This window comes from Acanthochromis polyacanthus, chromosome 1 (assembly GCF_021347895.1).
Source record: "Acanthochromis polyacanthus isolate Apoly-LR-REF ecotype Palm Island chromosome 1, KAUST_Apoly_ChrSc, whole genome shotgun sequence".
Lineage (NCBI taxonomy): Eukaryota > Metazoa > Chordata > Actinopteri > Pomacentridae > Acanthochromis > Acanthochromis polyacanthus.
Window position 1 is genome coordinate 18,860,450 of NC_067113.1, and position 23,518 is coordinate 18,883,967.

Genomic DNA, 23,518 nt, shown 5'->3' on the forward strand with positions numbered 1-23,518 from the left:
AACAATTGCAAAACACTCAGCAAGTATTGGTCAGTGTGCACTTTGACTTTGAATGTATTTTTGGCTTTATTTCCTAGAAGTTAAATTTACTGGGAAAAACAAATGCAATTTGGTCATGTTTATGAGTAAAATATAGACAGTGCTCATTTTGAATGCTTTTCATGAATTGTCTCCAGTTATTTGCTATATTATTGTAGTGTTTTTAAATATTGCACAGCAGCTGAATGTGTGAAAATTCATCAGGCATAAATGTACTTCTGCATATATGAACCATGTTATTTAAAATAAATGAATGGTTTGCTTGTTTTTAAGTAGATCGGTGTTTTAAGGAGATTTCTCCCTGCACAAATGAACTAAATTTGCCAAACTATCATACATTAAATAATTCTTTATGCAGAAACCCTCTTTAAAAAATTACTCTAATCATGAAGGATCCAGGTTTTCTTGACTTGTGGTACATGAGAGTGATATTATTTTTTATTTGGAAGATCAACTAAAGCTGTTGGCAGACTGTTTGTAGTCGGCAGCTCTCCAGTGTGACTTATATGCTTCCTGCAACTACAAACTAGATTGCAAATAATAAATAGATGATTTAACTGTGTGCCTTTTGTACAAATGAAGGAGTCAGCTCCTTTAAGTTTTTCAGGTAATATGGAATGACGTCCCATTCTGCCCAACTCCATCTTTGTTTACAATAAGCCTGGTGGAGCTTTATGCGAGTGTTCAGAGCAAGGTCGCTCATTCATCACATGCTGCTGCTGCTCCAGACGTCTGCCTCTTCCTCTCTGTCTGCTGCTGAGGCAGCAGCGCAGTGTAGCATGGGCACAGTGGAGGGGATCAGGGACACACATAGTAGAAGACAAATGGCCACACTTTCTCATTAGGAGCTGTGTGTCACTACAGAATACTGAAGGCCCTGATTCAGCACTCACTCGGATTAAATGCTGGACTTCTCCAGGGGCAGAGCTGGCACTACAGCTGCAGCTTACAGGCTTTCTTTCTCTCCATGGCGTCTTTGTTAAATGTGCCCTTCTCTGTATTTCCCCTCTGACAGCTGACATAATTGTCATTGTGTGGGTTTTGTAATGCAAACTAAAGTCTTTACCTGCTACAGTGATTTATTTGCAGTCGCTTGTGGCACGGATTACAAGCATTTCCAGCTCCACAATTATACATGTGCAGAGTGTCCTCAGTGTGTATTCTGTTTGCCGTTTGTCCCTGTGTGCGTCTCAGTGCTCCAGTGGGCGTGGCGAGTGTGTTGTTTGACTCCCTTATCCGCTCTCTCCTGCCCTTATCTCTGCTCTCTTGTCTCCAGTCCTCAGTTGGCTCCTCTTTACTGTTCAGGCTTAAAGTGCCAGGCAGGCTGATACCCAGGCTTTTGGGAGTTTACTTTTCTGTATAGTGGTAGAGAAGTAACGCGAGCAAGGAGCAGTGAGGAGAAAGGACACATAGACTAACAAAAAGGGTGGTGTTGTTTTTTTTTTGGTGGACCGACTGTGATTCCATGCCCTGTGTTTGTGTAACAGGGCCTCAGGAGGAGGCAACGCTGGGCTCTGCAGGATGGACAACCCCAGAGGAACTTTCGGAGCAGGCCTCCCAGGCACAGCATCTCGAACGACTGGCTCAGCTCTGCATCATGAGCAAACAGTAGGTAAAATTGTGTCCTGCTGTAGCTTCCATTGGGGTGTAATTAATGGACTGTTTCATGTTCTGTGAGTTTAAAGGCTCAGTGGGCTCATCGCGAATGGATTTATAGTTCAAGTGTTTCAATTTTATGGCTTGTCTTATCACCCACAAAATACTGTATGTGCATATATATACACATTTATACACATACATATGTGTTTCTGTGGCATTTTGCCTCTCTAGAGAACTCTGAGCTGAAACAAAAATTGGTGCTGATTCAGGTGTAACAAAGCAAGCAATATGTTTGCATTTGTTTCTGTTATCAGTTTTATTATGCAAGCAGCAGCAGCGCAGTGCATATTTTAAGATAACTAACTGGCTTGTCTGTGAGGTAAAACCCTCAGCTTAGGTTAATAACAACAGTTGAGATAAATATTTTATTAAAATTACTTTTAAAATTAATGATTTGGCTTTTTGGGGTAAATTTATTACATTTTTTAAAACCCACTTTAAGAAATTATTCATTTTTGACTTTGCTTAAATTAACATTTCATAGTTTTGTTTATTGCTTTTGAAAAATTCTTGGTAAGTCTTTGCTGCTGCTGTAAAGATGTGAAATTATTCAGAGGAAAAAAAATTGCGTGGCTCTCTCCATCTACATGGACACACGTTCGCCTCTGTGCAATGGAAATTTTCCGAACTAGATAAAGCCGAACTCTAAGTCTTTTTAGCTAGAGTTGAATTTCCTTGTAGATGTGGAGAAAAGAGACACCGCACTCTACGTGAGTGTTACAGGAGGAACACCTTAACTGGATCTGGTGTCTCCTGTTGCAGGGGTACTTTGTTAGGCCAGAGCATGCGCCCATTTTCTGTGCCTCTGTTGTCATTGTTGGGATTAGGCCATTTAACCTGATTGCCAGAGAGGGTGGCAGAGGGTGGAAGGTTTGCTCAGCAGAGGGCTGGTTGTGGTGCTTTATTAATGCAAGGAACATACAGTAGTTAAACTTAAATGAGATAGTACTGATTGTGCATGACTGTACCCAGAGGCTTGGGTTTCTGGCTAAAAAAAGGGACAAGCAGGAATTTGATTCTGCTCTTTGATCCTTTCTTGCAGATTGAAACATACCCTCCAAAGACTATAAAGTTGCACAAAATGATCAAAAACTAAAAGTAAAATGGCTTGGGTTTTGCGAAGTAAGGGAACTGTCTTAATGTCCCGAAGCCCTCCACCAAATGCCTCAGCCCTTTCCCACTGCAGATTCAGGAAGTTGTAATGCTTCCTGAATCTTTCAGCAATGTCGTAGGAAGTCCTTCGGGCCAGGGAAAACTTTACTGTCTTTGTTGATCAGATGTCCTCAGAGAAGTACCCTTCTAAAGCAGTGCAAACTGACACCTGGCCATTACTAATTGAAGGAAGTGTGGGTTTGAAACAGTGAAGCTGACATCTGTCACACTAAACAGAGCTTGCTCTACATCTATAGGCACACGTGAGGGTGTGAGGGTGATGAATGTCCTTGGCTGGCTTTTCAGGTCAGATATGAGAGGAACAGCTGGCAGATCTTCAATGAACCACATCAGGTTCACCTAGATTAGCACTCAGCAGAGGAACGATGGAGGGGCACGAGACAGAAAACCAACCTGGAAGCGCCATGTCTTCTGTAATTCACCCTGGAGAATAGACAGGGGCAGCAGTGCTGGCAGAAATAGAAGGTTTCCACTTCCTCCATAAGGCGCCTGAGCGCCCACAGTCCTACTGTGTGCGACCAATCACGGCACACACGTGTTTAGATTTGTCATGCCGCTGGGCTCCAAACATTGAAACGGATACGCCCACCTGACAATGAAGCACAGGCCTCTACACTTGATTCAGGTTACACATTGTTGTGATCTTAACAAATGTTTACTATATTTATGTTTCTAAATGGGAGAAAAATATGCAGATAGGTTCCAGTTGAAAATTCAGTGTCCCTTTTGTAAAATTCTACATATGTTTTCATCAGATATGAAATACTTTAATCCAGAAAATGAAATAGTGCTGTTTTTGTTTAGTGGTGTCATTTCCTTTTCCTTTCAGACCTCATCTTGCCCTAGAATACAGCGGTAAGGTATGTGAACTTCATTATTTCATCTTTTCTTTTGCTTTAATTTAAGTGTTTTGAACAAATTTAATAAATTGCCTGTAATTCTGATTGTCTCTGCATCTTTCAGGCTACAAAGATTCACCAGAGGGCCTTCGGTAATGACCATCCAATTACAGCCAGAAGCCTGGAGCTCATGGCAACCGTCTATGCTGAGATTGGCAAGACTGAATATTCAGGTAAACGCTTATCTGGGTTAAATGATACAGAATGGCACGGTCAGTATGAAGTCACTTCACAGCACAGGGATCACTGTATGCAGATTAACAGTGACAAAACAAACACGGATGTAAGTTTAAGAAAACCACAGTGGAAGACATTGCTCTCATTAGTATGTAATTAACCTCTGATCACATTTAGGGCAGGGATCTTATTGTCTTGTGATGTTAATCTAAGGAGAAGTTATCTCCTCTCTGCGTTAGAGAGCACACGCAGATGTGGTTTGAAGCACTTCATTTAGCTTTTAAACCATGTCGAGCCATGAAAACGTTAAATTAATAAACACTTGCAATCATGTAGAACACAGGAGTGGTTTTATGCAGAGCAAGAGAAGGAGAGTAGCTTCGTGACAGTTTGAGGCCATAGTTTTGTTGTACAGTATGTATGCTTGGCTTGCACTTAGAGGGAGCAACACTCTCTGCCCAGTTCTGAACTCTGCATTTTTGTGAAGACTGATGTGGCGTAGAAAGCAATTCGTAGAAACCAGGCTTGTTGTTGAGTCAGCTTTGAGTGGCAGCGGTGCTGAACACGAGCAGCTACATAAAGACAGAAGTATGGACCATGTACAGGAAAAGCTTGACAACGTTCCTTGTTGTTCACCTCAGATGGTCTTACACATGTTTGGTGAAGCACTAAAATAAAGACAAGCGTGCACTGTAGTCTCTGTGCGCTATTTGCGTGACCTTTCATTTTGTATTGTACACAGAGAAATCAGCGAGATGCTTCAACAGAGGCATGTCTAAGTGTTTACTGCTCTTGTCCCCCAGATACCCTTCATCATAAACTGGGTCAGCCACCCTCCCTCTGCTGACGAACTATTTACGTGCATTTGCGAGCTGAATTAGAGAACATAATAACAGCAGCTGGACTGGTTTGTCATGTAGCAGGATGTGGTGATCCTTGATCATATTTTCACATTAGAATTACAAATGTGCCCCTAAATATGTGAAGCTTTCATTCACTTTTAATTCACTCTAGTTTTCAGTCAACTCTCTGCTCTTTAGTCTTATTAAATATTCAAAATATCTACTGAGTTTTGTTGTAGTTGCTTTTTAACTGACCTCAAGTTAATTTAGAATACAAAAAAGCATGTTAAGATATTGTCTAGCCAAGTTGGGATCAGGCCTTTTTGTAAGAAAAGTACAGATTCAAAAAGGATGTTTGTTAAATCCTAACGTCTGTATGGATGAAATTCAGTTTACTGTTTATTTTCTATACAAAAATATGCACACTCACTCCTATCTGTTGAGTGACGGAACAATTTACTGCTTAATTGCTCTGTTTATTCTTCATGGTTTTATTGTTTCACGGATATGCCTTTTGAAATAGTTTTATTGCCAATTTTATCTAAAAAAATTTTTATTAGTTTACCCACAGTGTCTGTTTACTTGTATCTTCACGCGACTCTTTTCTATATGAGGCCTCTACTTTAACATAGGGTCATTCCAGGTGAAATGACCAGATATTCCTTTGGGGTGTTGCCGCACCATTTTCAAATTAGTCCTAAATTTGCATGTCACTAGATAGTCACGAAAGTACTTTCTCTCTGGTATGTCTAGAGGCTGAGAAATAACCACTTAAAGATGCAAAAAACCCTGGCGAGGCTTTTTATAGCCCAAATTCTGAAAATTTCAGACCCCCACAACTCAGAAACTATTTGAGCTACAATTTTGCGTAGAAAGTACTTTTGTGACTATCTAGTGACATGCAAATTTAGCACTAATTTGAAAATGGTGTGGCAACCACCATCTGGTGAAACCACACGGAATGACCCCATAGCTAAATAAAGGCTGATTATACATAAACACCAACATAGAGATTGTGCCTCTTTGGGTAGTGATACTTTCCTTTTTGCCATGAGATCAATTAAAATAAAATTCTAATGAGTATCACCAGAATATTTTTTTGACAATCAGTATTTAACCTTTTTACTGTAAAGACACTGGGAAACCAAAATAAGTGACTGGAGGTTTTTTACATCAGTGTTTGTAACTTGAACCGGCTACACTGAGCTGCACCTGGTGCTGACAGAGTAAACTCACTGGGTCTTTTCTTCGACACATTTGCATTTTCAAATTTGTATGTTTAACTTCAGCCCTCAGTCTGTCTTGGCTGCAGATTTGGGTGTGAAGCAGCTGTAGGTCTCCACTAACGTGCTGTCTGGTCATGGTTCTCTTGCTAGACTCTCTGGGTCAGTGTGTGTCTGCACTGTCCAAACGCTTCGTTGCCGCAGAGTCCCTTCGAGACACCGTCAACTGTCTTCCTCATTCCCACCGGGAGAAACACTCAGAGGTTCGCCACAGAAAGGACACCCACCACCAACAGGAGGACACGCTGAAACCTAAGGTGGGGAGAACAACACCTGCAGGCCTCTTCAGCTCTCTTACTCTGGATGTGAATCAACTTGTTTGTGCAAGATTTGTGCCTCCTCGCTGTTTGTTGCTCGTCTTTGAAATTACTCTGGAGCTTGCAGTTGAGTATACTCAACCTGAATTGTGTCTAATGTAGGTGTCCACCTGCAAAGTCCCCACCTCCATCCTAAAGAGGCCAAGTCCCAGCTATGGGTCCGACACAGAACCCAACCACAGACGAAAAGGCGAGCGGAGGGTTCGATTCAGGGAACCAGAGACCACAGTACATGGTAAGAAAACACGCAACTAAAAAGTCAGATGTGCAACCAAAAAGAACATACTGCCCTCTGGTGCCTCAGCATCTCGAGAAAATTAGTCCAGTGGCTTCATACTACATTCACAAAAACACAAACAAGCGAACAGAATCATACAGCGACTATTTAACTGTAATTCTGATTGTTTATTAAACTGTTCCTGACATTAGTGCTCTCCCAGCACATAGCTGAACCCCCAACTCATGTGTAACAGCTGTATTTGTCTTGCACTTCATAGTAAGGAAGAAACACAGAATGTATTAAAGCGTCACGAGATTGCATCGTAAACTCTTGTCCTTTGGGGATTCTGAACTATTTAAAAATAATGTAATGTCGAGAGACGTCCAAACATGAGCAAGTGATTTACTCTTTGCAATTAATTATGCATGCAAATGAGGCACCATGGAGTCTGTTCCAGAGAGATAGTTGAGTCTGTGAGGGCATGGCAGCTGGTTTGTAGCTGCTGTACATCACAGAGGTTGGCTACAGTTGACTGACTGGCCTCTTTTCTGTTGGCTTCACAGAAATTCCTTACTGTGACTGTTTAGGTGGTAAGTCTGTCTGAAAGGATCACGGTGATAACGTGCATGAGGGAGTGTTTGCAACACTGCACTTTCAATGGCAACGGGCAACTGGATGTAACTTAGCATAAAAAAGCATCAAGGAGGAAGATTTAGGATAACTATTGAGGAAATGTTCTCACTTGATATGCAATGTGGAGTTTAGCCGATCACTATCACCCCCATTTTAACAGCACAGAAATGACAGTTTGTGTGACGACGTTCTGCTTAACCACACACAGAATTAAATCACACAAACTCCTCTGAGCCTTTGCTGGATCAAGAAGGAAAGCGAGATGTGTGCGTGCAACAATTCAAATCTTGATCATTTACAAATCAAAACTGCTCTGGTTTTCCTGTGTGCAGCCTATGAGACGACACCGTCCCGCCCCCACCTCGCCCTGTTCACCTGCCTCTTCCTGCTGATGTCATTCCTGGGCGTGGCCATGTACTGCACAGACCGCCGGCGCCCACAGCGAGTGTGCGAGGAGCTGGAGGCCGCCTTGGCCGTCTACCTGCTGCACATGAAACAGCTGCTGTGGGGCTGCTGGATATGGCTGACCATGCAGTGACTGTGACCGACCACAGGTGGAGACATGGAGCCTCCTTTATTTTTTTCAGACCCCTCTTTTTCCTATCTTTGAAGGTGCCCAGGCCTACAAACACCTCAGCCGTTTGGCAAAGGCTCTGTACACTGTCTGTGGTGTTGTACCACTCTGGCAGTGTAAAAGGGAAAATGTGTAATCCCAGAAATATGTAGCTTCCATGTCTGTATGTATATATGTACCAAGGTGGTGGGCATGCCACTCCCATATTTAAGTTGTAACAACATTTTGCACATCTGCAATGTTGATGCTCACATATAACACTCGCATAACCCCCACGGTCATGTGACTTTTCAGTTCATGTCACAGTCTATTGTCTGTGGGTGAATGTTTCCATGGAATGCAAATATTTATTTTGTTACGGTACATGATTTGTGTATATCAGATATTACACAGTACTGAATGTGTATATATGGTTCAATATACTAAGGACTATCACAGTATTTAGCCTTGTAATTGCACATAAATGAATGTAGAGACGTTTGTAAACAGCTTTGATTGGCACGGTGCACATTTGAGAGGAGGAGGATAGAAGCGCCGGTGTGTAAACTGTTCGATAATGATCTGCAAGAAAGAAAACACAGGGCTGCATCACTTCACAGTACCGGGTCGAATGACTGCAAGATGAAAAACACCTCGTTCTTTTCAGGCTGTCTGCTCGTCTGTACAGATGACTGTCAGCCCATTTCTAGTTCCACTGAGGAGAAAATCTGCAGCACAATATTATCTGTCATCAAAAGAGAATATACTCAAACCAAATGAATGCTAATGCTTTTGACAGTGTTCCTCTTTGTAACCGCTCGAGTCCCACAAAAAAAAATCCTAAATGTTATTCTTCTATATTGTATATCTGCATCTACACTAGTATTCGACTACCAATTCTTTTAATTTTTTTTTACTTTTTGTTACTGGCTGCATTTCTATTTAGAAAAATATCCAGGTTTTTAGTGTGATGTCAGATTCACATCAAGCTTTGGATGAGTGTACGGATGGGGGTGGGTTTATCTAATATCTACAACATTTTTTAAAAAACCAAGGACGTACTCCTCATACCAAGTTCATTTCTATTTTTTGAGGCCAAACACAGAAATATAACAGACCCAGATACTGGATGATGTTATACGAGTCCCTTTATCAGATGAACCAAGGAAACTTCAAACAGCCAAACCATCACACAAATGGATTTAAGGAATCAAAGGGCACAGCGATGCACATCCCACATACCTCTCATTATGAGCAATAACACACATCACATAGTTTCCATTAGAACACTGCTCTTTATATAACAGGTTTCAGGGAACTCAAAATGGAAAGCATTAGATGTTGGAGATCTCACATTTGAATGTCAAAGCAATATAAGGCTAATAGCGCCTGTATAGAAGAAAGAAAAATACTCTCGACTCTGTACTGTCAAACTAAATTGTCATTAGCAATAAAAGGATACCCAGTGAACTCATGTCCTGTATGTGCACATTTAGCTTAAAGCTGCATTTCACTGCTGTCCAAACATTTATGGTCACTTTGAAAGAAGTGCCTTTATGGAGGGTTTTCTCAGTTCCTACCGTTTTATGATTTCATTTGTTTTGAATAAAACTGTCATTGCCTATCAAAGTCAAGCAGATGACTTGCTTTCTTCCAGTAGCCTCTGACAATCAGTGGGATGTGATGCAAAGGGGAGATAGATGCATGCAGGTTATATTTGTGTGTTTATTCACACTAATACAATATATTGGTTTGTAGCCTATAAAGTATAAAGAAGAAGAAGAAGCCTGAGTTGCTAAATGGCATAAGATAGGATCTGTTTCTTTTACACAGATTGCTAAAAGCTTTTCTGGACCGACAGCTGAATACATCAATGTTCTGCTCTGCAATTTGTCATTTTTATAAAACACTTTTTGTAGCTGTTGATAAATTTGTAAATATACCGCAAAAGCACACGTCATTTCACTTTGCTGCTGCATGCAAAGAGTTCTCGCTTCACAAGACGCAGCGCACATCTTAGGAGAAAAAAAAACCTTAGGAACACATTTATTGGTGTATAAAACAAAATAACATGGTTTTACATCTAAAAAAAAACACCCTAATAATTTATCATGCATTAAGCCCATGCAGAAGTTACACAAAGACAACATGATGCATCGGCTGAACTATCCGAACCATTAATACTGTGCTGCTAGATCTAAATTTATAAGCTGAAAAACTGGGTGTACATTTCATTTAAATGGTTTTAATACTATTAGAGCTTCGCTGGGGTTGTGCGTCCTGAAGAGAAAAGCACACAGTGGATGACTTAACCCGATAAAGCAGGACTCTTCAGAGATTAAGAACCATCTTTAAATATTTTTTGTTGAGGGAAAATCAATTACCTCTGAAGAACAAAGCTAAAATCGTCCATTTGTTTCAATCCGTGGTAAGTGAAAGCTAATTGATTGTGATTGTCTACACAGGCAAACGTTGGTGTTTCTCATGGCAGGCGGGAGGACTGGAACGGTTGACTGAAAAATGAACGTGTGTGTTTGTGGATCCTCGGGTTCCTAGATGAGGCCGGTCTTGAGGTCGGAGTTGCGGCGTGACGAGCGGCCGAGCAGCAGGTCCTTCTCGTGGATCAGGGTGTCCAGCAGGTCCTCTTGTCTGTAGTTGTGGTAGACCTTCAAGAAGGCCATCACCGCGATGCCGAGCCAGGTGAGCCAGGCAGCCCACAGACCAAACTGAAAGAGGGAAATCATCATAATTTTGCTTCAGGACTTTGTCACACTGTCTGAATAATGCTGTCACCAAACCGTCGTTACCTGAGCTATAGCGAACTGGTCGTAGAAAGCAGAGTTGTCCAGGCCCAGTTCTAGATCAGTGTCCTGCAGGTCCTCACAGCTGAACAGAAATTAGGCATTTAGAAAGATTATATCACAGCAATGTCTGAAACAGGAGAGTTGCTGTGTTCCTGTCTCACCTGCTGGGCATCGTTCCACCCTCAGTGATGGCGTCGCACCACAGGTTGAAGCCCACGCTGACGATGGTGCTGGACAGGAAAACTGTGAACACCACTAAGGAGCTGATCAGCAGGTTGAGGAAGGCGTTAAAAATGGAGCTGTAGGCAGAGAGAAGAGAAATGAGAAATGTAGTCTGACCTGTGTCATAATGGTGTCTTTTTCTAGAACATGTAGGCCTATTAAACTGACACACAGGTGAGAATCTTACACAGCATGATTTCTGAGCTGAAATGAACATACTGGCACAGGTTGCTTAGATGTCACAGAGACCACACACAGGTTGTGATTTAGGTTTTTCAGCAGCAGCCTAAATGTATTTCCCTTTATGATGGAGGATGACGGTGACATGACGTTTTTACAGCTTTCTTCTATTGCTGTTAATATAATACAGCAGATATGAGACGTGCAGGATGTAATTTTGACACAACAGTGCGCGGATGAGGTCGTGGATGGACAGAAAAAACACATTTAGATGAAACCGTTAAAGCTGAGTGCTATGTGATGCTCCACTGAGCTTCAATGCAGCTTCTACCGAATTGCACTGAAGGAGCTCAACTGCACCGTCACTCACTCGTCGTGTCCTTTGCACAGAAAGAAGAGTAGCCTCCATGCCTGCACTGCGGACAGGATGAGGGACGCTATCCCGACAAAAGTGATGAAGCTGCAGGAGGACTCGGGTCCCCACTCCTCCACGATGAAGCGTTGCTTCGACACAGTGATGTTCTCGTTTTGCCACATCCCCCGCGTGAACAGCAGACATTTGCCCCCGAAATCCTCCGTGTTCTCGGACAGAGGCACCACGGCGATGAAGCCGAACACAAAGGCTAAAAAATAAAGGATGCATTGGGCAAAAATCAAATTATCAAGGGCCATTTTTGTCGTCTTCCCCGCTCGGCTCTTTCTGCGTCCTGGAGAAACTGCGGCTGCGCAGTGGAGGCAGAGATGAGCGGAGGCGCAGCATCCGACGACGACGCTCTGCTGCAAATTAATGAGCAGGCTGAGGCCTTCAGGGCGCTTCATCTTGTCCACATCCAGGCTGTGGAGATGTGCCTCTTCACTGGTGCTCACATTCGCAACAGCTCAGATATTCAACAGTTAACTGTGACATTTTTTTATTCTTAACTTACAGTTTCCTGCATTTCATTCCCCCTCAGGCGGAAACAGGTGTGAATCATTGCATTAGTCACTCTTTGACACCTGTGCATTCCTTTATCAGTTTATTCCAGAGCTTTATGAAGGTGTGTGATGTTTTACTTAACCCTTCTGTTGTCCTCATTTACGGGCACCAAAAAATATTGTTTTCTTGTCTGAAAAAAAATCCCCAAATTTCAGAAAATTTGCAAAACCTTCAGAAAGAAAATTCCAATAATTCCCTTCAAAATTTTATTTTAAAAAAATCCCCCAAATTTGGCAAGAAAATTCTTGTAAATATGTTTCAAAAATGAGTAAAAATCTTTCAAAAAAATCCTAAAAATATCTGAAGTGATTACATATATATCAGTAAAACTTCTGATGTTTTCTTTAAGAACATTCACAAAAAATATCAACCAAAATGCAGCAAAATTTGCTGGAGTTTGGTTTATTTTTTTGTGAATGGTCTGAAGAAACATTTTTAACATTTCTTTTTTCCACCAAAAAATGTTACAAAAATTTCCAAGAATGTTGACAACGTGGACATCAGAAGTTTCACTGTAAAAAAATTTTTTTTCCATATTTTCGAACTTTAAACCAGCTCAATTTCGACCCGCAGGACAACACGAGGGTAAAGTAACTGTGCCTGCAATATGCCATCAGATGGAAATACTCACTCACTTGTGCATCATCTCCCCATAATTATAAACTGGAAAAATTTGTGATCCCAACTAGAATTTAAAATTACGATGTCAGGTTGAGCGATGTTTGACTGCATATCATAATCCTGCACTGAGTGAAGTTTAATTTGCTAATATCTCTGGAAACTGTTCAACCGTGCAAATATTTATTACTATTTCATAACTAGGAGGAGCGTATTCTAATGGTAGGCTCCAACAGGGACAACTCCTGATCATCATTCAGAGGGTGCAGCACACACACACACACACACACACACACACACTTGGTGCACTCACAAATTAGAGTAATGGTTTGTTTATACATGGTGACAGTCCTTAAGGAAGGGCAGGTAGCTGTCACAGCCATCTGACATGCTCCACTGAGCCCATCTGGTGAGCTGGCCAAGGTGTCTCTCCCCTTTCTCGACCACCCAGTCACTCTCTGAGCTTCTCACACTGCCCTCCAGTGGGCAAGACACCCACTGCCACTACTCCTTTTACATTTACAGCATTATCACCATTAGCTTTGATTCTAAGTCTGTTAATGCAGGATGCTACAAAGATGAAAAGTGTTCTCTTGACTGTCTCAGAAATGAGTGCTAAAATGTAAAATCTTAAGCATACAGTCAAACTGTGTCACAGCTGCAGCATCATCACCGGGGGCTCAAGTTGAGTCATTTGACCTCAGGAGTTATTAATAATCCTGCAGTTTCCTGGGAAATACACCATAGCAACATAAAGACAAGCATTTATACGAGAGCTTTCCAGACATCAGGCGGCTATTTGTTTCCATCATACAAACTGCAGTATTTTGCATCATCTACCAGCCACTTGATTTATGTGCCATTTTTGCTGCACCACAGCACTCTGATTTTCATGATGGTATCAGCTCTCAGATTAGCTTGAGTTATTGTGTGTGTGTGTGTGTGTGGTCTTGGCCTGAAAGCTGACTTCATTCCGAGGCTCTGAGGCAGTTTGCCTTTTAGCATCATTAGGCATTGTTACTTATGTTTCATGCTCTCTGCGTATTTTTGCTGTGGCAGATCTTTCTTCTTGTGCAGATGATAAACTGTCCAGATTGCTATTTCCTGCAATACATCACTTTGGGTCTTTCTTGCTATGATACATATTGGCTGCTTGTGAGACAAAATTTTCTGCTTTTTCTAAAAGAAAAGGGCTTAAAAATGCCAAAAGCAACTATGCTGACATGCTTATGCTGCTGCTCTGAGACTTCATCTGGCTTCAGACATGGTACCACAACTGCAAGGTCACTGGAAAAGGCCGAACAACTTCATAATTCATCTCCCCCCTCACACAAAAAGGAGATTACATGCACCAAACTCCAAAACCTACTTTTAAATAATACAGCATGTGTGGTCTCGTGAACTGAGCACCCAGGGGAGACCCAAAGCAGAAGTGTGTCAAGCTGAAATATGTGTTAAGTTATTCACCCCCGGTACAAGCCACAGAGGGAGGAAGAGGAGGAGGGAGTGAGGAGGATGCTAACCCAAATGCAGTCCCTGGGCTTTGTGCAAATATGGGAAGCGTTGGGCAGAAGAAAGCAACGGGAGGTCATCAATTTTTCATGAGATGCAATGGCAGCAAAGCAAACATCCTTCTTTTTTTTTTTTCCAAGCACTGGAAACCAGTGTAGAATCTAAAGTGCAGAATCATTTGCAAGGACACTGTCAGTGCATTTTAAATGCAGTGAATTTATGCTCAAACTGGAACAACATGAATCCTTGTAATGTTGACCAGAATACTGTAAAAAAAAAAAAAGAAAAAAAAAAGACATGAAACACTGTGTTGTCACTTTTTCATTGGAGTTTTATATTTTAGAATTTATGTCATAAATAATTCCTGAGAGGTTTATTAATCAGTGAGTGTTTTTTTTTTTTTTTTTTTTTTTTACATGTGATACTACAGTGAAGAAATATCAGTGAAAGAGCTGCTGTCAAAAACACCTGGCAAAGTGAGTGATGAGAGAGAAGAGATGGATGTTGTGACGGTCAAAATTGTTGGTGGTGATCATCAAGTGTGTAATATGATTTTTTTTTTAGATAAGTTACTCAGATTTGAAACATGCATCATGTTTAAAGACAGCCCTTTGTCACAGTGTTGTATCTTCACATCCTCTTCACTCGTTTGCCTTTCCTGGATCGTGTTCTTCCGCTCCTTATGGCTCCTTGTGAAGCTCTCATTGAACTGCTCCAACCTGCGGCCTCCTCTTTCTCCTCCTGCAACACAAAACAACGGTGAAAACAGACACAATTACAGCCTCATATCCTGGGCAGTGATGTGGGGGGCCTGATGAAATATCCTGTACCCATTAATCTTTCCCCAGGGGGGCGCAGGAGACTGGGAGCACTGGGCCAGCCACTGATTAAATGCTCCTAATAGAGGCCATTCATCTCCGCTTGAATCTTGTATGTTTCAACATGCAACATCACTCGACACAACAGCTCCCCGCCTCTCTCTGTGCAAATATTGGTATTTTTCATAAAGTCGATAGTGTTTAATTTTGTGATATCTCTTTAAGCGGGCGTGATCGCCTACGATTTGATGGATGACTTTGTTTTTACCACAGTGTGAACATCTCATTTATAACTGTGCCAACAATCCTCATAAACAGTCATGCGTGAGGTCATGTGGGACGAGATCAAAATTCATAGTTTGCACTAATAACTATGTTTAATATCCTGATTTTATTATCTGTAGCCGCTCTGGCACAAAGTCGATGAGAGTTTGATCAGCCATTAAGGGTTTGTCTTCAACTCATTTTCACACATTAGTCATTAATCTCTCTATCTGCCAATTAAGCAAATCCTACAAGTATTATTTCTGCCTGGGATGAACAATTAGATAACGCTAACAGCCCTTCTTACCAAACAGCCCCTTGGAAACACACACACACACACACACAGACTGCAAGGTAATAAATGTAATGCCATCAGTGAAAAACATGCACTGTACAACCAGAATAGATTGGCCATGATAGACACACACTGTTTGTACAGTATAGGCTGCTCAGGCATACTCAGGTGTAATCATCATAAATTAACATGGCCTAATTATGTTTCACCTGCCAAGCTCCATATGGTCCCCAATTCTGGACAAAATAATTAGGTGACTACATCCCAATTAAACAATTATCCAATGAAACCTCACTAAAGCAATTACCTCTCCATATCCGCACAGTGATACAACAGTGCTTAGCGGTGTGATGCTCGGGTCAGAGCACAAGCAGTGATTTACAGGAAAGTAGTGAAATTTGGTTTACATTACAAAAAGGTGACTACTGATTTTTTTGACAAATAAATAGGAACTACACTCTCTCTTACTTGTTCCAGAAAATAATGGAATCAATTCATCCTGCTTTGTATTTGTAAAATGACATCATTGTAGGCGGAGATGCTAAAAGCGGTGATGTTTATGCTGGAGGACAGGAGAAAGAGGGATGAAGGGTAGTAAAGAGGGCACCTGCTGGGTTGTGATGAAGTGAAATCCTTAGGGACGAAAAAATGAGATCATCCCAATCCTGACACGCATCTTAACTGGAACAATAGTGACCCCTGTTGACCACTTTTGTCTTTTGCCTCCTTATGATGAATACGTCAGTGTCTTTGTGCATTCTACATGAGAAGTACCTGTTTGCTGTTGTCTCCTTTTTGCTTTGTGGTGAAGTCCATAAAGTTGAGCAGACTGTAGTTGTATGGCTGAGTTAGGACAAGGGAAGGCCTCTTATTATCTGTAAAGGAACAGAAATAAAACCATACTTAAGTGTAAGATTCTCAGTGTTGCTCTCTAATGATCCACTGCAGAAAACAGGATGGATATCTGGGCAGCAGAGACACTCTCCTTTTAATTTTATGCAACATTGCTCCACTGTTATGTCTTTAACCCTTGTCTCAGTGACAAGGTTGGGGCATCATGTGGGGCAACAGGCCACAGATCCCCGAGGCCCAGCGGTGATCAGCGCAACCTGGCAGATGGAGGGAGGTCTGCCTGCAGTGGTAGACGGTACACCCCCCCCCACAGAAAGTGTGGAGGGCGGAGGGAGGGAGAGGCAGAGGGGGTTGTTTTATGGATGACTGAATGCTGCAGCAAGGTTAAAGGAACCAATCTCTGACACTTCACTTCCTCCCCGGTCTCCCTCTCCTAGCAGCCAAGCCCCCCTGCCTGAGTGGTACATGCACCTGCATCCTGCACCCCGCAGTGGACAACAGCTCCTCTGACATGCTATTAGGGCTGGCCACAACACACACACACACACACACACACACACACACACACACACACTAAATATTAGCTTGCGCCCATTGCAAGCAAAGACATAGCTGGGTTTTTTTTCCAATTACCATATTGCTAATGACCATTTTGTAATGCTTTTGGGGCTCAAATGTCAAATACACAACCAGTAGCACATTTTATTATCTCTGCTGACCACTGTACACGATATTCAATTCAGTTCAAATCAATTTTATTTATATAGCCCCAATTACAGGTCAAATTGTCTCAAGACGCTTCACGGAACCCATATGCCTGAACCCCCAGAGCAAACCCTAAGGCGACAGTGGCAAGAAAAACACCCTTTCAACAGGAAAAAAGAGGGTTGAGAGGGACAGAAGAGGTAGAGGGGAAGAGAGGTAGGGAGGTGGAGAAGGGGAGGGTGGGGAACAAGGAACATATAACACACAGTTGGATACATGCATAAGATGGATGATACAAAGTACAAGCTAACATTGAAATTGATTTTATATGTATAGTGCGGCTTGTTCCTCACCTGATGAGATGCCTGCTCCTGGTTCTGCGGCAGATAAGACACCCCTTGAATCTGTACAAGTCTCAGTGCTCTGTTGCCACCAGTTGCCCATGCTGCCTTGGACACAGAGTTCATCCATTTCTATTCTGTATTTTGAGGCGCTGTCATTGGTGGCATCAGAAGGAGCAGAGGTGGTTTTGATGCTGCAGGTTGGGATGGAGGTCAGAGAGACGCCCTGAAGATGTGTGAGGAAGGTAGAGCTGCACATGGTGGTGGGGAGGGACCTGTCCTGCTCAGTGGTCTGTGGTGAGCCACTGGGTTTAGGTTCCTTTAAAACAAAGCTCTGGTGAAGGTCAGTGAGCAGGTCGTGGGTGGTGTCAGACGGGGTACAGGGGAGGTCTTGATTGAAGCATCTGAGTGGTGCCTCTTGCTGGTGATGCTCAGCTGCTGTCTAAGTAAACAAAGTGCAAGATGTTCGACTTCATTTGCCAAAAAAAAAACCCACCAAATTTATGGCATAATAATCAACCTAGTATGCACTGTTACCTACCTGATTAATTTTCTTTTCCAGGAAACTGTCGGATGTGGCTGCTTCACTACAACTGAAAACCTGCAAAGGGAGCCAGTCTGATTGTTCTTCTCGGTTGACATCTGGGGGACCATGAATGATACCTTCAGACACTCCTTCACAGCTGCAGCTGGCACCTTTTTCTGCAGATAAGAGTCCAGACAGTGAACATTCAGTACAACACAATTCAACCTGACATAATTTTGTCACTCCAGCTGCATCTACCTACACACCATAGTCAGGTGAGAGGAAATCAGGCACTGATTGGTTGTCAGAATGGAGATTCAGCCTAAAATCGAACCAAAAAACACAAATATGAGTCACTTTTAATTTAAAAGTGTTGCTAAAGGTGTGGTGAACTCTGACCTTGTGTCAGACGGATGGTTTTCATCCATGGAAGGTTCATCAACTGTGAAAATATTCTCTTCTATCCTATTCTTGTCTTCTTCACCTCCTTTTAAAACGTGAAAAGATTAAATTATCTTTTGACAGTCTCCTGAAGTGTACATAAAATGCAACACAAAGCTTACCCCCTGGGGAAAGCATCAGTTCCATCGAATTGTCTTTGTTCAAGCTGTTGATAGAGGTAGGGTCTGTGGCGCCATCTGGTGTTAGCAGCAGCTCTCGGCTATCTGGCAGGGCATCGTTTGAAGAAGGGGTTCTGCTCTCTTCTTCTTCCTCTTCTTCATCTTCGCTGCTTTGGTTCTCTCCGTCAGTGAGCAGAGAAGAAATCCTCTGCAGAGTCAAAGTCCTCTCGTACACATAAGGACGATCCTGTTTCATCAGAGGCAGAGATGAAGCTGAGGTGAAGGATGAGGCAGACACAGAGCTCAGATCCTCAAAAGATGAAACATGGTCTTGATTCTGCAACAAAAACACAAAGGCCAGGGGCTTTATTTCTCACAATCACCTAGCTACTGTACACGGCTGTCATTATTAAGTAGGTCAGTGAAAGCGCATACATTGTAAATAACAGGCTGTTCTTCTTCTGGGTTGTCTGTATGTGACGTTTGCTCCTCTTCCTTCGCCACATTCATTGGGGAAGGGCTGGGCGTGAGATGACACAGAGCCTGGGTTGACAGAAATATTTCTTTGCTGTTTGATTTCCTCTCTGTGTGCTCTGGCCACACCACTTCACTGGAAAAAAAAGATCACAGCTCTGAAGTCTCCGGGGCATGACATATGTTTCAACATAGTTCAGCCACTCCATTTCTGACAGCACAGTACCTTATCTTAGGATATGGTTTTCTCACTTCCATGACAGCCTTTCTGACCAGAGTGAGCAGCTCCTCTAAGGACAGTCTTTTCACTTTCTGAGCCTGATAGAGCTTCGCAGAAAGTGGACACGCTGGTCTGTCTGCAAAATGAAAAGCAATCTCGTAGTTACAAACAATTCACTTCCTTCTGTTCTCAGGCTGTTTAATCATGTCTGTCTTACCTTTCATCATCATTTGCAACCTTGTGGTGTCTACTCCACTGTCGTCGTCTTCTTCACCCTGATAAAGATTTTTGACAGGAAGGGTATTTCTAACATACATCTTTGGTCTATACAGTATGTGTTGCTGTGTTGCGAGTGAGTCACCCACTTTGTATCTTGCTGGAATGTACTTTAAAGCCTCTGCACACAGACTGAGTCCATTACAGGCCTGGAGGAAATGCATGACCATGTCTTCATTTTCTGAGTGGCCTCTTTTCAACACATCCCAGGCATCAGACACACAACTGGAGGTTGGATACACACAATAAGCCCATAAATCAGTAACAATCATGACTGCTTGAAATGTTGTTTAATATACAGGGTGTCCATAAAGTTTCTTCACAATTTGAAGAGTTTATTCCAAAGGCAGTTGACAAGATGTCTTAACCAGATTTGTTTTAATGTAGTCAGTGTTTATTAAGGTTTGTAATCACATTGAAATTGTGTGTTTCAGGTATCCTGTTGGTGAAAGAAGTACTGTTAAATGAAACCCTAAAAAATGGCTACTCTTCAAGAGAAGACACAATGTGTATCCAGATATCACTCCCTTAGATTTCTTTCATAGGGGTTATGTTAAAGATATTGTGTATTGAACAAAGATATGGGACATTACTGACTTGAAGCAAAAGATTTCTGATGCCATTGCCACCATTGATGAGGCTATGCTACAGCCAACATGACAAGAAGTCGAGTACCGTCTTGACGTGCTTCGTGCGCCTAATGCTGCCCATTTAGAGGTGTATTAAATGAGGTAGAAAAAGCTTTGACAACCACTGATTACAATAAAATAAATGTGGTTAAGATATCTTATCAATTGCCTTTGTAATAAATTCTTAAAAGTGTAAAGAGTCTTTATGGACGCCCTGTATTATCAGACCACAGGATACAAGGATGTACCTGCTCTGAAGGAGAACATCTGCGCAGAGTTTTGCATCCTCAGCGGTCTGTACTGCAGGTCTGGTCCACTGCAGGTACTGTAGCGCCACCTGAGGCTGCTTCCTGGTCAGGAGACAATGAATGATGCATCGATGCTGCCAGGATAACCAGGGGACAGCAGCCCTGGGGCTCAGTAGCAGCTCCATGGAGGCCTGGGTGCAACAGAACAGCTTTGGTGAGCAAATGGTAAATGGCTCGTTTTCTATGAAATATAAGAAGAAAAGAGAAATATATTGTAGTTCTTTCCATCACTAATCAGTGGCTCAGTGTAACATTTTTCCATTAATCACATACGCAACTCAAATGACCCATTAGTGTCACCTGCAGACCGTTATGGCTTCTGGAACAAGGACACTAAAGCAATCAATAGGATGGTTAACTGGCCATCACAGCTCACCTCCACAGTCAGCTGGCTCGTGTTTTTTCTTTGTTACATACCTTTACGTGTCCATGATCAAACATCCAGAAGGCTCGAATTTGTTGGGAAAAACTTGTTGGGATTGTAAAGGCGTGGCAGAAAGACTGGAGAAGGTCGTCTTTGCACTGCAGGAAATTCGCCACATCCAGGATAAAGTACATGAGCTGAGACATGCATGTTAAGAAATACATAACCTGAATTGAATGGACTGCTTTTCAGAACGCGTTGTTGATGCTGTGTTGGGATGGATACTATGGCCTGGACTGACATGTTGTCAATACGAGGCACCAGCACCAGCTTCAGCAGGGCCTGCAGATTAGGGGGAGGGTAGCACTGATCCTTGCCATCTTCAGACGTCCAGATGCAGCCGTGTTGCCTGTCCAGCTCCATCACCATGCCGTGAATCAAAGAACTAAATCTTCCCATTTTCTCCCTCCTGTAAGAAAATACAAAATCAGATGGAAACAGATAAAGAATGATCAGAGAGTTTGGGAAATGTCAGCATGGCTCTAAATTCCTCAACATCAAAGAGATCATTTCAGAGTTACCCAGATGTTTCGAGACAAGCTTTCTGATGGCTGTGCTCCATCTCCTTCCACATCTGAGCAATGCGCTTCACTTCCTGGGCCTCTGACATCCACAGCACAGAGCAGAACACCTTTTAGAGATATGATTACAGCCCTTCATATCAGTATATTGCTGTGTGATGATATCATCTGTACCAGGGAACTTGGACATGAGCCCCGTGATGCCCCACCACTGGACCAGCCGTCCCAACCAGATGTGCTGCTTCAGAGCTCTGTGTTCTCGGTTCCAGCAGCCACGTCTGATGTCCGAGGAGCCGCATGTGTCTCTGCACATCATGCATGGGACCCCGACACCTAAACATACAAGGCATAAAGGTTACACACGTCTAAGATTAGGATATCAATCACACTGAATGCTGGATGTGTACCATGCCAGAGGTGGGCTGAGCAAAGCTGCCTTCTTGCCCACTGGGCCAACGTGAGCAGGTTCCTCAGTCTCTGGAGCAACATGTGCACTCTAGTGAAGGAGCTCCGGTCGAGGAACATCCACAGACCCTGACAGCGACTAAAGCCTGAGAAAATTTTAAAAAGACAGGTGGAAGGGTCCAGATTATGCACTAGAGCTGATAGAGCTGCACTGGTTTTACTCAGCCTGTTCAGAAAACAACCCTGATGATGTCCGCAAGGTTATGTCAAATTAGGTATGAGTCTGCAGACTTTGACCGTAAAACCTAATTAATAAGAGGTTGAAGGAAGCATGCGTTTGCAAAGCAGGAAATGCTGACCATTCCTTTTGGAAATACATTGCTACCAAGTCCTTCAGCTTTACAAAAGCACAGAACTAAACCCATGTAACGCCCCTTTAGAATGAAAGTGACATGTACTCACACAAGGTTAATATCTCCTTTTTTGCAAACTCTGATGTCCTCTGTACCCAGCAGCTGAAGGTCTGTAGGGTTTCCTCCACATCAGCATCACCTTGTCGGAGATTGAATCGAGCAACAAATATTTTATAGAAGGTGTTTTTGCAGAATTATTGGTTAAAAAAAAAAAGGTCTTTTTGTACCTTCAGCTGTGAGCTTTGCTAGCCAGCGGATGATGGCTCTGATGTTGTTGCTGGTCAAAGCCTCAGACCACTGACTCTCTGTATCCAGCATGATATCTGAGCCTTGAATCATGGGGGTCTACTGTCTACACACATGGGTCATTAGAACAAAAGAAAATCAGTGGGTATTAATAAAAACATCTATGGTTTACTTTAAATATTCTATTTCGACATGTGTATCAAGCATAGCACAAGGCATCTTAATGACATGCACTCTTAGACGTGTTTCTACAATTAGACCACTGGACTGTCCAAGACTGAACGTGATGATTTAAATAATTATTTCAAAGAGAAATCAGGTGGTCAGTACTTACTCAGTGCAGTGACTTTGGTTTAGTTGCCCATTGCAGCTCAGTTAAGTGTGGCTGTCGGTGTGCTGCAGTGTTGAGTTCTGTCTGCCTTGTGGATTTGCTGACTGGCCCCGTGGCTACAGTAACATTCTCTTCTTACACAAGCTACTTTCGTACATGTTAATCCACTAATCTCACTCTCAGTTAACGTTTCATTGGCTGATTTGCAGCGTGGCTGTGAGTGCATATTTACGTTTGTGTCTCTGTGTGTGTGAGCTGAAAGTTGGAAACAGAGTAGGCTGGACCAGCAGAGGTGAGGTGAGAGCAGGAGGTTAAAAATATGCTTCTTAAATGGAGGAGAATTTGGCACTTTTGGCCAGTGATGTACAAACAAGCTTTTATCACCATTTGGCAAAAGGCAAAGCACCAGCTACACCATCATTTATTGAGTTGTACTACCAACAAATGCTCAGTTATTCAAATTCATCAGCAGCTGTTTTAGTGGTTGCATGATTGTTTTTGTTCTTTGCTTAACAAAATGCAAAGCATTTTTTGTTTTATGATTTTCAAATGTGAGGTTTTGAGGTATTTCTTTGCTGTACATGACAGTACACCGTATGTCTTTAGATTTCAGATTGTTGGTCCATCAGAAAAAGGCATTTTATGGACAAAAAAATCAAGAAAACTATTGTCAGATTCTAAAATAACCCACTGGACAGTTTCCACCAGTAGAGAGCAGTGAAGCAGCACCTTTTTTCCCCTGTCCTTGTGTATTTACTCTTAATTTGCCCTTTCTGACCTATTTACACCTGAAGCTGATGTGT

At 42.4% G+C, this 23,518-nt stretch overlaps 3 protein-coding genes across 4 annotated transcripts in view; 1 reads left to right on the forward strand and 2 right to left on the reverse strand.

Moving 5' to 3' along the window:
- Nucleotides 1–9,429, forward strand: part of c1h14orf180 (chromosome 1 C14orf180 homolog) — a 28,912-nt gene extending 19,483 nt beyond the window's left edge. For both annotated transcript variants that reach the window (XM_051950335.1, XM_051950343.1), the window contains exons 5-10: nt 1,527–1,647; nt 3,701–3,731; nt 3,835–3,943; nt 6,166–6,329; nt 6,492–6,624; nt 7,575–9,429. In XM_051950335.1, coding sequence (XP_051806295.1) covers nt 1,527–1,647; nt 3,701–3,731; nt 3,835–3,943; nt 6,166–6,329; nt 6,492–6,624; nt 7,575–7,780 — 764 coding nt within the window. In that variant the 3' untranslated portion in view covers nt 7,781–9,429. The remainder of the gene's footprint in view (nt 1–1,526; nt 1,648–3,700; nt 3,732–3,834; nt 3,944–6,165; nt 6,330–6,491; nt 6,625–7,574) is intronic.
- On the reverse strand, nt 8,926–11,764 carry LOC110948003 (transmembrane protein 179). Its single transcript, XM_022189368.2, has 4 exons — nt 11,372–11,764; nt 10,761–10,898; nt 10,603–10,681; nt 8,926–10,521 (listed from the first exon to the last, which is right to left on the reverse strand). The coding sequence occupies exons 1-4, from the start codon at nt 11,671–11,673 to the stop codon at nt 10,348–10,350; spliced, it is 693 nt and encodes a 230-aa protein (XP_022045060.1). The 5' UTR covers nt 11,674–11,764; the 3' UTR covers nt 8,926–10,347.
- Nucleotides 11,765–14,494: 2,730 nt separating this feature from the next.
- Nucleotides 14,495–19,294, reverse strand: LOC127534683 (uncharacterized). Its single transcript, XM_051950540.1, has 9 exons — nt 19,169–19,294; nt 18,904–19,078; nt 18,472–18,805; nt 18,308–18,395; nt 18,175–18,230; nt 17,924–18,084; nt 17,395–17,824; nt 16,259–16,359; nt 14,495–14,848 (listed from the first exon to the last, which is right to left on the reverse strand). The coding sequence occupies exons 1-9, from the start codon at nt 19,198–19,200 to the stop codon at nt 14,738–14,740; spliced, it is 1,488 nt and encodes a 495-aa protein (XP_051806500.1). The 5' UTR covers nt 19,201–19,294; the 3' UTR covers nt 14,495–14,737.
- Between the last annotated feature and the right edge of the window lie 4,224 nt (nt 19,295–23,518).